The following is an 11,298-nucleotide window of genomic DNA, read 5'->3' on the forward strand; positions in this document are numbered from 1 at the left end:
TCAGCAAAGTATTCAAAAACAATGAAGGTATTCCCATATAAATCTCCGTATGCATCTATTTCTAGGCGCTGAAGCTGCGACCGTACAACTAATTTATGAGGTGGGAATAGCTTCAATTCAATGGTTTATATAGTCGGGGATGGTTCTCAACGCTAGGGATTCGAAGAAACTGATATTTTGTATGGTGGGAATAGCTTCAATTTACAGTTCACGGGATAGAGCGGTGTCAAAAGCGGTCTATAATTCAGGCATATTCAGGCATCAACCCTGCAAAATCAGGCATTTGACCTTTGACCGCCCTGCCCCTTCGCAGATCATAACAAAAACCAGGCCTAGGGGGACCATATCCCGGTCTGACACAATCGAGTAAAAATGAATAACATTTGAGTATGACGGATAAGTTACTCTAATGACCACGACTCATCCCGAATTCGCATGAATGGCGCCATATCAACATCTTGACCCTGTTCCCTCTTCAGCTCCAACGCAGTCCGTCCGTCCCCAAGATACGACCACATATTTTCATCCAGGTATTTGATCTCGTAATCCTCAAAACGAGGTGTCTTGAGCGTCTTGAGCATATGAAGCATACTTCCAGACCACAGCTGAATTCGGTTGTTATACTTCATCCATGATTCACATGATTCAGCCCATACTGAATGCCCATCGTGCCAAGTGTCTACATGGCGCCGCCATTGTGTCGTTACGCTTTGCTTGGGAGTCAAAGAGTGCAAATTCTCGTTGCTGATCTTGGCAGCGCACTGAAGCGCATATTCGACTTGGGCTTCGTGCTGTTGGATTTAGAGGGTCAGCTAAGCATTTCACCAGAGTCGAGCTCGAGAGGGATTCATACAGTAATCAAAACGGAACCCTGGGCCCAGTTTCCCGTTGGTCCACCAATGAAGAAAAAGTTGGGGAAGTTTGGTGTGCTCATGCTGAGATAGATGTTGGGGGACTTTTCCAGTTAGCCTTCCTTTCTCTATTCTCTATATCTGTAGGTGGGGTATTACTTTTGCCCATTCTTCGCGCATAGTTTGTCCATTCTTGCCGGTCACGGTACTGGATATGTTAGAGTCATATGCCATACTCAGTGGAAACAAAAGAAACTCACAAGTGAGGTGCGAAAGCAACATCAAAACCAGTGGCACAGATGATCAAGTCGAATTCGTGCTCAACTCCTTCTTTTGTTTCGATTCCCTTTTCAGTAAACCGCGTGATTCCACTCTTGATGACTCGGACGTCTTGATTGTCAGCCTTTTGCAAAACGACCCACACATTCAAGAAATGAACTTACTGTCTTCTGTCAATGCTTCCAAGAAGCCATCGCCGGGCTGCTATGTCAGCGCACCTACTTTCAGAAGATATTTGTAAGAACTTACAGTAGGCCTACGACATCCAGGCGAAAAGTCAGGCGTGAATAGCTTGGCCAGGTCCTGCCGGTCTGGTCCAACACGTGCCTTAATCATCTGGGAAATCATCTCGGTCGTCATATCATGCATGGGATGATCACGCAGGAAGATTGGGAATCGCTCTTGCATGACTCCATCGACAGATTTGCGATATTGCAAAAAGCGAGCAGGATCGTTACGGAATACTTCTTTCTCAGCCTCGGTATAGAAATGGCTTCCAGCCGGTGCGGGCGGAGCTGACTTCTCAGGTTCATCGGGAAACAAGCGCAGATCTTGGAATGCCGCTGGGGGAACAATCCATTGCGTAGAACGTACAAACACTGAGAGTGATTTGACGTCTAACGGTGGGAGTCAGCAGAAGGTTATATCAGAGGGGGGCATAGGAGCATACCCTTGACAATTTGAGGAATGATTTGAATCCCAGATGAACCAGTTCCAATGACTGCTACTCGTTTATCCTTCCAGTCAATAGAGGAGTTCCAGTTGGCTGTGTGCGTAAGGATGCCACGATAGTTGCCGATGCCGTCAATTTTAGGCCCTAGAAGGATTAGCACCAGATCATAGATGCAGTCAAAACATGAGCATACATTTCCATTTATTCAATGGCCCAGAACCATTCACTAGAACATGGCATCGATCCGTAAAGCGAGAGCCGTCTTTGCGCTGCAGCTCTAGTTGCCCTACATCAATTAGTTATCCGTGATTATATTTGATGGTAGGAAGACAAACATTCGCCATCATCTTCGCACCAAGTAGCCTCGACTACCTCCGTTTCAAATCGAATAAAATTGTATAGACTATACTTCTTGGCAAAGTTGACAAAATATTGCTGGATTTCCGGTCCTCTGGCATAATATCCACTCCACTCCGGATTGGGTTCGAAGGTGAAGGCATATGAATGAGCCGGAACATCACAACCCACTCCTGGATATCTAATACATTGATTATTTGAATTAACACTTGTTTAATAGAGTTTGTTTAACGGGGGGAAAAGAGGGGAAAATAAAACGTACTTGTTTTCAAACCAGGTTCCTCCTACTTCGGTGTTTCTACAAAAGCGTCAATAGTAGATACATCAAGTCTAGCAAGGCGGTTCCTTACTTTTCGTAGACAGTCAGTTCATAGTTGGATAGCATATTCTTTGCCTTGTAAGCCATCATCAAACCAGCTGCACCAGCGCCAACGTGGACCACTTTGAGCCGCCGTGGCTCCGAGTGGCTTTTTTCGACATAGTTGTTCGATGTAGAACCCATGATGAATAATTGGCTGATCAAAATTTGCACACGCTCGGCCAAATTATTTATATTAAGCCTTTTGGGTCGATTTCTGACTGTCTGACACGAAGCGTCATGCATTCTGACCTGACATGCATCTTTAGCGTCTAGCCGAAATTAGCTAACGTTCCATGTGGTCAGATCTCAGCCTCCATCAAGGAACTCCTGTTTGCATTGAGATCTCCGATATGCAGGTCTCCGGATGAAAACCAATGAATGATTGACATAGGGAGAAGGAAAAAAGAAGATGCAGAAGGTAAGCCAAGCTACTGAAAATAGTTGCTACACCTAAAGCGGAGTAAATGGCTCATTTCCTCAACAGCTTATTGTCATCTGTAGATGAGTATGGAATTAATGAGTATGGAATTAAAGGGGTCATGCCTCGTAAACTGATGGCACGATTCAGCTGTCCTGACAATTTGGCCCCCATCAGTGTCAACCTTTGAAATATAAATACCATACTGAATCATCTCACATTGAACAAACAGAACATCATTTGTAAGATTCAATCTAAGCACTCAAAAGTTGAAGCTTGGCGATCAACATGCATATGCAAGGAACCATGGCTGCATCTCCCCTGCTCTTCCTGTTTGGGGTTCTCTCCTTCGTCTATCTAGCAGCCGCCTCTAACATCTCGTCTCTCGTGTCTACCCTTTCTTCCTCCTCCCAGATTTACTACCCCAGCGATGCTGACTGGGCTGACACCGTCCAGCGATGGACCGCGTGGGACGAGCCCACCTTCTCTGTGGCCATTAAGCCTGCCTCTGTTGCGGAGCTCCAGTCTGTTGTACGTTTTGCCTCTGTCCTTATTCTTTTCCATATCTGACTATGAAATAAAACAGGTCAAATACGCTTCCAAATATAATATCCCTTTTTTGGCCAGTGGTGGAGGCCATGGATATAGTACCTCTTTCGGAGGTCTTCAGAACGGTTTGAAGATTGACCTAAGCCTGTTTAACAGCGTCAGTATCGACAAATCTGCAAGCACAATGACTATCGGTGGTTCTGTTAAGTTCTCTCAAGTCATGGGACCTCTCTTCGAGGCTGGAAAGGAGATTCGTAAGTATCTAGTCCATGATATGGGGTGCGGATTCTTCTCTCTAACACTTTACTAATAGAAACCGGCTCTTGTCCTTGTGTGGGAATGGTAGGTGCTACTCTCGGCGGTGGTGTTGGCAGATACCAAGGCCTTCACGGTCTCATACTCGATGCTTTGAAGTCGGTCCAGCTCGTCACCGCTGCTGGCGATCTTATCACCGTCTCTGCCACGCAGAACAAAGAACTATTCTGGGGCCTTCGTGGCGCTGGATTTAACTATGGAATTGTTACCTCGGCTACATATAACGTCCACGATCTCACAAACGAAGGCAATGTGCTCAACGCCGACTTTATGTTCCCTGCTAGCCTCAACGAAACTTATTTCAACATCTTGGCTAGTTATGGAACTTTGCCCGCCGGTCTGTCCTTGTATACCTTGGTCATGAATAGTCCTTCCGTGGGAGTAAGTTCTTTCAACTCATATGCTATCAGCAGCCTGGCTCATTTTATTTAGCCCGTTATCCTGCTGAACGCCGTCTATCCCGGAGCTGAGCAAGAAGGACTCGATCTTCTTGCCCCCTTCCTCAACCTGACCTCTATTCAACGCAACATCACCATGATTAAGTGGGATGCCGTCGATGACGACGCCGGTTTCGGTCTAGCCACGGCTTTCTGTGTCAATGGTGAAAAGCACGATATGTGGTCCCTCGGTGTACGCTCCATCGACGCAGCAACACACATCGATTACTTCAGCAAGCTCGTTCAGTTCTGGGAAGACTATCCCTCTGCGTCAGGAACCACCTGGCAGGTGGAGTATTTCCCCATCCAAGCTGTCACTGCTGTTGCGGATGCCTCCACTGCCTATCCCCATCGCGAGATCAGTGCCCATGAGTAAGCCTTCTCTGTTTCATTATGTATCCGTGTGATTTTGGACACCCATTTAACACTTGATTAGAATGTTTTCCTTTAACATTACCGACTCCTCCCTCGGCGATAAGATAGACGACTTTGCCCTTGCTGCCCTGGAGTCTTTCAACGCGACCAGTGGCTTTGATGGTGATATGCACATCTACGTCAGCTATGCCCACGGCACCGAGGGATTGGATCCCATGTATGGCGCGGAGAAGCTGCCTACGTTGCTGAAACTGAAGAAGAAGTGGGATCCCAAGGGTTTGTTCAGCTATAACAATGGGTTGCCCAACTGATGAACGTTGTCCTTGATAATTAGAGTTCATGTTGTATTCTATATTCTAGGATAGTTTGCCAGTTAATGAAAGATGTTATTATACGTTCTACTGACCAAATTTCCTCTCTCTGATCACCTGATCTGTCACTATGAAGCTATTCAGAGATCATCTTATCTGCCTACGGAGTACAAAGCAATCTAAATTAATTCTATCACTACCAATCATAGTATAACCTCATTCTAAAGCGGCACTTAAGTAGTATAGAGTAGGGCTTACCGAATGAATTAAATATGACCAGTAATTCATTCTATTTGTGGCGCAAATATATAAAGAAGCTCAAGTCAGAATGAAAATTCTACCATTGTACTATCGTTATGACAAATTACGATCGCATTTAATCAATCAGATACTCTATATTTTATAGCCATTTAATGGCTTTTTTAGAATTAAAGTATGTCTGTTATTGGTGGTGGTAGAATAAATTTACATTGATTGACAGATCAGGTGATCAGGTGATCTCTGAATAGCTTCATATTCACGGATTATTAGGTAATCTCAATATAAAATCTTTGACCCTCCAGGTTACAATTTAAAGATAGATGGTATTCAATTGCAAAAAAAATGTATTGTTAAATGTACTCCTTGCAAAATCCCCGAAATATATTCTAACTAAAGCTAATTTCTCATCAACTCGGCTAGGTTCAAGATGTTCATGGTAAATTTGGGCGTGATTCTCATTTCCTAGGTGTGCTTCGACTCATTTTTATTGCTCAATTTACGTGGAGGTGCGTATAAATATATCGTTCCCATTCAGTATCAAGTATCAAGTATGATAGGCAGTACATCCAAATCATGCACTTCTTCCTTCGTATTCCTTCTCCAACTCACCCAAAAATCCCTCAATCTTCTTTCCCTGAACCAGGACCTCCTTACAGTCAAGCAAGACATACAACATCCGCCCAGCCTGTGTCTCTCCAGCAGTGATATTCTTCCACTTGTGCGCCGTCGCCCGCTGCACACTAATGTCACCCTGCTTCATTATGCGTGTCTCGCCGGAGTCCAGGGTCAACTCAAAATCACCATCCATCACAATGCCATAATCGATGGACATGGCCCGATGCATGGGCGACTCCACTCCAGGACCAAAATCGATCATACGTACGACCGTGCCGTTGGTGATGTGGAGACCGGGCTTTGTGTTGGTCAGGTCTGCGTTCATATGAAGATGTGTTAGGCTTGGTTAGACTAACCTCGTTCTCCTTGGCATATTTGATATCTTTGTCCTCGTTGAGGTCGACGGGGTTCTCATGGGTGGAGTAGATAATATTGGCAACAGCCTGGTTCTCACCCATGACACGGTGGTGGTCGCCATTGTCGGTGACGAGGAAGTGACCTTTACCGTCTTCTTCTTTGTTGCCGGTAATGAGACGTTGGGTCGCGCGCAGACCTGGGGCTGGGAAGCCGTCGGTGATGAAGTTGATAGCGGCAGTGGTAGTCATGATGAATGTTTGTGTAATGGGATGTTTGATGTGTTGGGTGGATTTAAAAGTAAGGAGATAGCAATCTTATATATTTAGAAATATATTTCTTTATGATACTTGGTACCTGAATCTGACATTATCTGACATTATCTGACAATGACATCGGGGAACGCTTAAGCATGACTTGTCAGAGTAGTTCCCCCATCAACAATCCAGCTACTACCAGTGACATAACTCGCTTTGGGGCTACATAGGAACAAGATCAAATCAGTTATCTCGTCCACATGTGCAATCCTTCCCATTGGCACGGCCTTTGCAATCAGCGCCTTCAATTCCGGATTCCCTTGCACGGCGCGGTCCACCATAGGCGTATCAACCCACGAGGGGCACAGGCAGTTGACACGGATATTGTATTGCGCATTATCCAATGCTTTTCTTTTGTTAGGACTTTTCTCTTTCTGTCCATTTAAATCATGTCAGACGTACCGGCGTTTCGAGTCAAACCAAGAACGGCATGTTTAGACGTGGTATACTGCGTCAATAAAGGCGTCGCCACGAACGATGAACAAGACGCCATATTGAGAATAACACCCCGCGTAGAACCCCGATCGGGATTTTTCGAGCTCACGGGCTTCAGCTGTTGCTCTTTCATGGCGCGAGACATAACCTTGGTGAGAAGGAAAGTCCCTTTGACGTTCACGTCGAGGAAGCGGTTAAATTCCGGCAGGGATGCTTCGGCAATCTCCGCTGCGACTTGGACACCAATCTACATAGAGGCATCAGAAAATCAAGTAGCAAGAAGATGGAGAGAAAGCTCATACTCCAGCCGAATTCACCATGTAATCAATTCTTCCAAACGCCTGCTTCGTCTCTGCTACCACGGATTCCACCTGCTCCTCATTGGTCACGTCGAGGGTCAATACGAGTGCTCGATATGCAGGGTGTGTTGCCAATTTCTTGCTTTCTTCGGCTGCCTTCTCAGCGCTCTCTCGGTTCAAATCGGCAAAGACAACGCCAGCAGCTCCTTCAGAAGCAAAGGCCAACGCGCAGGCCCGGCCAATCCCGCTCCCTGAACCAGTAACGAGAGCAAATCCGTTGATGCTCATTGTGCTTGTGGAAATAATGACAATAGTGATATTTTAGATGCGGTTATGCTAAAGTTAAATATTTCCGTTGGAATTGGTGGTATCAGATGTTTCAAGTCAGCCTCAAGCCACCTGCAGTCAGGGTCAGACGGTAATATTTCTAATTAGTTAACTTTCGGAAAAACCGGGAAATTCTATGTACAATGCGTGTAGTTGATAGAGGGAGAACCATCTACTCGGAACAAGTTGGCTTTTGGGGTCGCTCATGTCCGGAATAGATTATGATGTACTTTGGTTCACCCTCTACCTCCCCTTCTTTCCCTTCCATTTCCAAATCAACCGATGAACTATGCCGTGTACTTTGCTCCCAAGATGTAGGCAACTCATATTCGATCCGCACATTTGGCTGTTTAGCCAACTCAGCCAGTGCCGGATTATGTTGAATCAACATCTCCACTAGTTCCTGCTGGCTTGGCCGAGGCGCTTCCCGCACGGCCACGTGGCAGCCACAATTGCTGCATTCTACCACATCTTCTTGGGAAGACTGATAAGGACTATCCTCGGTTGTAGTGGTTGTGGTGCATTTCTTCCATGGACGAAATAATTGCTTCCGTATCGTGCCATTGCTTCTAGAAGCTCCCATTTCAAAGCCGCGGGATAGCATTCGGGTACTCCATTTGACTGGGCAGCCTCTGGACGACATAGATTCGTTAGATGTATCCAAGGAAGAAGACACCGCGTAGCTGGATCGGGGAGTGTGTGGCCTGGAATTATCGATGTGGATTAAAACATTTCCATTTTTGAATTCCCTGGGATGCAAAGACGGAGGAGAGACCAATGTGTCCATATGGAGAATTTCCGGATCCAAGGCGATCTGATCATCATCGGTTGTAAGATCAAATGGTAGAGAGTCGAAGTCGAAGTCGAAGTCGAAGTCGCCGAGTTCTGCATCTGTCGTCTGCGATGGTGTGGTAAGTGATATCTCGTCCGGGCTCCACGGAATGGTGCCTTCGAAAGGCGAGGGAGTATTCACGTCGAAATTTGCCATGTCGAAGTTTGCCTGCCATTCGAGGTCGATGGGAGGATACAAAGCGTCCATGGGATCCGGAAATGTTTCTCCAATTGAGTTTCCAGCGGTATTTGCTGCAGACAAATGAGGGCTACCATCTATGGAAGGCGTTAAAGCCACGATGTTGAAGGGGATTGGCTGGTTTTGCAGCTTCCTCTTCGCCCCTGTAATTGAGTTAGTGGATGGATACAGTCTGGCCCAGGAAAGAGAAAAACATACGAAGCTTGCGTTGTGAGATACGATTTTGGATGCGTTTGCGCAAAGCTGGCTCCGATATTTGACTCCAATCCTCTTTATCGATCATTTTATCAATTTCATCAGTTGAAGCCATTTTAGCCATTGTTGAGTGATAGATGATTGAAGGTAATCAAGATAGTAGTCAACGCGTGCGAGAAGTGGATAGAAATAAGACAATTTTTGAATAGCATTCCCATTTATACTTCGTACTGGATAAGCATTCTTCAGATAGATTATCGTGATCTTGCAGGAGTATAACCTCTGCTGCCGTTCCAACCTACAACATGCCTCGTGTTTTCTACGAGCTAAACCTCGACGGGAGCGGATGTATGCAGTCAGCATTGAAAAAAGATGTCAGCAATGATCAAAGGTACCCTGCAGGAGAGACGGTATTATTACTGCATTTTTTAATCATTTTAAGAATAGTTACGGTTGTTATGCTACTGTAATACTCTATTTTTATATAGTATTCTAGAGTAAGATACCATAAAATACCCGCACCCATAGTGGACAAATCATACAAAATTAAGTGTATTGTTACAATACAACGGTAACATATTCGGTAACCGAGCTGGACACGCAAGACCCTAAAGCACCATAGTAAATGTGATAAATCACAACTTGATAACTATCTGTAGTCTGTAGGAACTTTTACTTCTAGGTTGACGCTATTCAGGTAATTTATACCATCTTTATTGGTTTAGACACACATCTCCAGCTTTTGGCAACGGAATTATCGGTAATCTTTGAAATGACCATAATACGGCGTCCTACTTTCTTGGTAATTGACATATAGTACTAATAAGCCTTATCAATATCTATCGGCAAATAGAGAAATAAAGTAAATATTTGGTTTGGTTGTTGGGATACTGAAACGCTGAGGTCTTTGGACGATCGCCGTCATGCATGAGGCGGCGGACGAGGCTCCACAACCTCACCACTCAGCGAGAGGCTATCTGGCCGGCCCCAACCAACGGGACCCTACCAGAGAATTTACTGGTCGACTACGGAGTACTCCGTACGATGTGGTCAAGCTGGAGAAACCGGGCCGGTGGCAAATCGGAGTTGAGAATTCACATCAGCCCCGCGGGGTGCCGTACGACATCCCACCCAACGGACCGTCGGGTTGGTCCGATCCGCCATCAATAGTCGGGTACGGGTTGCCTCGGACGAAACTAATCCGTGGAGGAGATGGAGTCTCAGCAAACGAAGTGAATCGAGGCGCCCTGCGGCCTCTTTCGCTCCGTTTGGATGTTGACAGCCGGAGAAGGCAGATATAGATAGTAGCTAGTCCTAACCTTCTCTCTTCATCAATAAAATTCCGAATTGACATCCCACCTACTCCCATCCAACTAATTTCAGTAGCTCGGCAACCGTCAGTCACAAGTGTAGAATATATCGCATTTACTATGATGTTTAAGGTGTCCAGCTCGCTTACGTGTATCCATGCTATTGGAATGCTTTTGTTACGAATAAAGGCCGAGATGCTTCTTTTGTTATTTTATCTGTACTATTAGCCGACATACGGAGTAACACGAGGACAGATCCACTAGCAAAAATTCCCCGATATCCATCTTTCCGCCCCCATACCTTTCCAGGTATATGGTCGGGATGGTGAGACGACTACCCCGTGGCTTTTCGCTTAATGTAACGGTTCAATTTCTAAGCAAGTCAAAGCAGATCGGGATTTCCGATAATCAAGATGTATTTTTAGTTTATGGAAAACGGTCCAGCCGGGTCTTGTGGAGAGCCATTTCTATGACTTCTGATAAAATGAGGGGTTGGTACTATTAATTCACTCGAGGAAGCGCACTAGTAGATCTTGATTCTTCACGGGTTGTATATGATCAAATAATCATTTCCATGGAGTGCTTCGCATGAATCATGATTTCTCGCTTCCAGTTCATAGTACCCATGAATCAAACGTACCATGCGTACACGGCACGTGGCACTATGCACCCGCTTCATCCGAATCCGGTCTAGTTATCATGTAAGAGAGGCTGAGATTGGCTATATTCGTGATGATAATGATAGAAATGAGCTCGAAAATGGGGCGAGAACAATGCAAAAATGGGTTGAAACAAGAATTGAATATCTATTTTGGCCAAGTGCTACAAAATTGGAAGTTGTATGAGTGAATTAGCGTTAGTTATTTGTTTGGGGGATTTTCGTAGCGATTGATAATTCAACCAGCCGCTTGTAGATACTTACAATTTGTATGTAAATCTCTAGCATAATTAAGTCACTTTTATCATATCAACTGCTTTATCATCAGGGGGTTAGATCATGTAGGAATCAGGTAGAATATCAGATTTTTTTGGGATCAAAATGCATGTCTTTTTACTCTGTAAAACTAGAAGTGGGCAGAATATATGGCAGCTATTATGGCAGAAATTATGGTGGTACTTAATTAGGAAGGAGGTACTGGAAGTTCAGGCAGAGGGGGGGGGGGGGGGGGGGGGTAAATTAAAAAGGGGGAAGGTTACAATAAAAAAACAATTTTTAAAAATTAAAAAAC

At 45.1% G+C, this 11,298-nt stretch overlaps 5 protein-coding genes across 5 annotated transcripts; 1 reads left to right on the top strand and 4 right to left on the bottom strand.

Annotated features, from left to right (window-relative positions):
• Nucleotides 1-401: 401 nt before the first annotated feature.
• Nucleotides 402-2,662, bottom strand: LCP9604111_6973 (flavin-containing monooxygenase; the record flags this gene model as incomplete). Its single annotated transcript, XM_039074953.1, has 11 exons — nt 402-791; nt 854-955; nt 1,011-1,059; nt 1,112-1,241; nt 1,295-1,331; nt 1,380-1,747; nt 1,801-1,947; nt 1,997-2,089; nt 2,139-2,341; nt 2,423-2,458; nt 2,511-2,662. 11 exons carry the CDS (start codon nt 2,660-2,662, stop codon nt 402-404), a joined length of 1,707 nt encoding a protein of 568 aa, XP_038926975.1.
• Nucleotides 2,663-3,245: 583 nt separating this feature from the next.
• On the top strand, nt 3,246-4,926 carry LCP9604111_6974 (FAD-binding oxidoreductase; the record flags this gene model as incomplete). Its single annotated transcript, XM_039074954.1, has 5 exons — nt 3,246-3,470; nt 3,526-3,742; nt 3,802-4,184; nt 4,236-4,612; nt 4,677-4,926. 5 exons carry the CDS (start codon nt 3,246-3,248, stop codon nt 4,924-4,926), a joined length of 1,452 nt encoding a protein of 483 aa, XP_038926976.1.
• Nucleotides 4,927-5,758: 832 nt separating this feature from the next.
• Nucleotides 5,759-6,407, bottom strand: LCP9604111_6975 (cupin domain-containing protein; the record flags this gene model as incomplete). Its single annotated transcript, XM_039074955.1, has 2 exons — nt 5,759-6,100; nt 6,159-6,407. The coding sequence occupies 2 exons, from the start codon at nt 6,405-6,407 to the stop codon at nt 5,759-5,761; spliced, it is 591 nt and encodes a 196-aa protein (XP_038926977.1).
• Nucleotides 6,408-6,562: 155 nt separating this feature from the next.
• On the bottom strand, nt 6,563-7,495 carry LCP9604111_6976 (SDR family NAD(P)-dependent oxidoreductase; the record flags this gene model as incomplete). The annotated part of the gene is made up of 3 exons (XM_039074956.1): nt 6,563-6,819; nt 6,876-7,155; nt 7,211-7,495. The coding sequence occupies 3 exons, from the start codon at nt 7,493-7,495 to the stop codon at nt 6,563-6,565; spliced, it is 822 nt and encodes a 273-aa protein (XP_038926978.1).
• Nucleotides 7,496-7,706: 211 nt separating this feature from the next.
• Nucleotides 7,707-8,883, bottom strand: LCP9604111_6977 (bZIP transcription factor; the record flags this gene model as incomplete). Its single annotated transcript, XM_039074957.1, has 2 exons — nt 7,707-8,707; nt 8,763-8,883. 2 exons carry the CDS (start codon nt 8,881-8,883, stop codon nt 7,707-7,709), a joined length of 1,122 nt encoding a protein of 373 aa, XP_038926979.1.
• Between the last annotated feature and the right edge of the window lie 2,415 nt (nt 8,884-11,298).

The sequence above is a fragment of the Penicillium roqueforti genome, assembly GCF_015533775.1.
Source record: "Penicillium roqueforti strain LCP96 04111 chromosome Unknown scaffold_20, whole genome shotgun sequence".
Taxonomy (NCBI): Eukaryota; Fungi; Ascomycota; class Eurotiomycetes; order Eurotiales; family Aspergillaceae; genus Penicillium; species Penicillium roqueforti.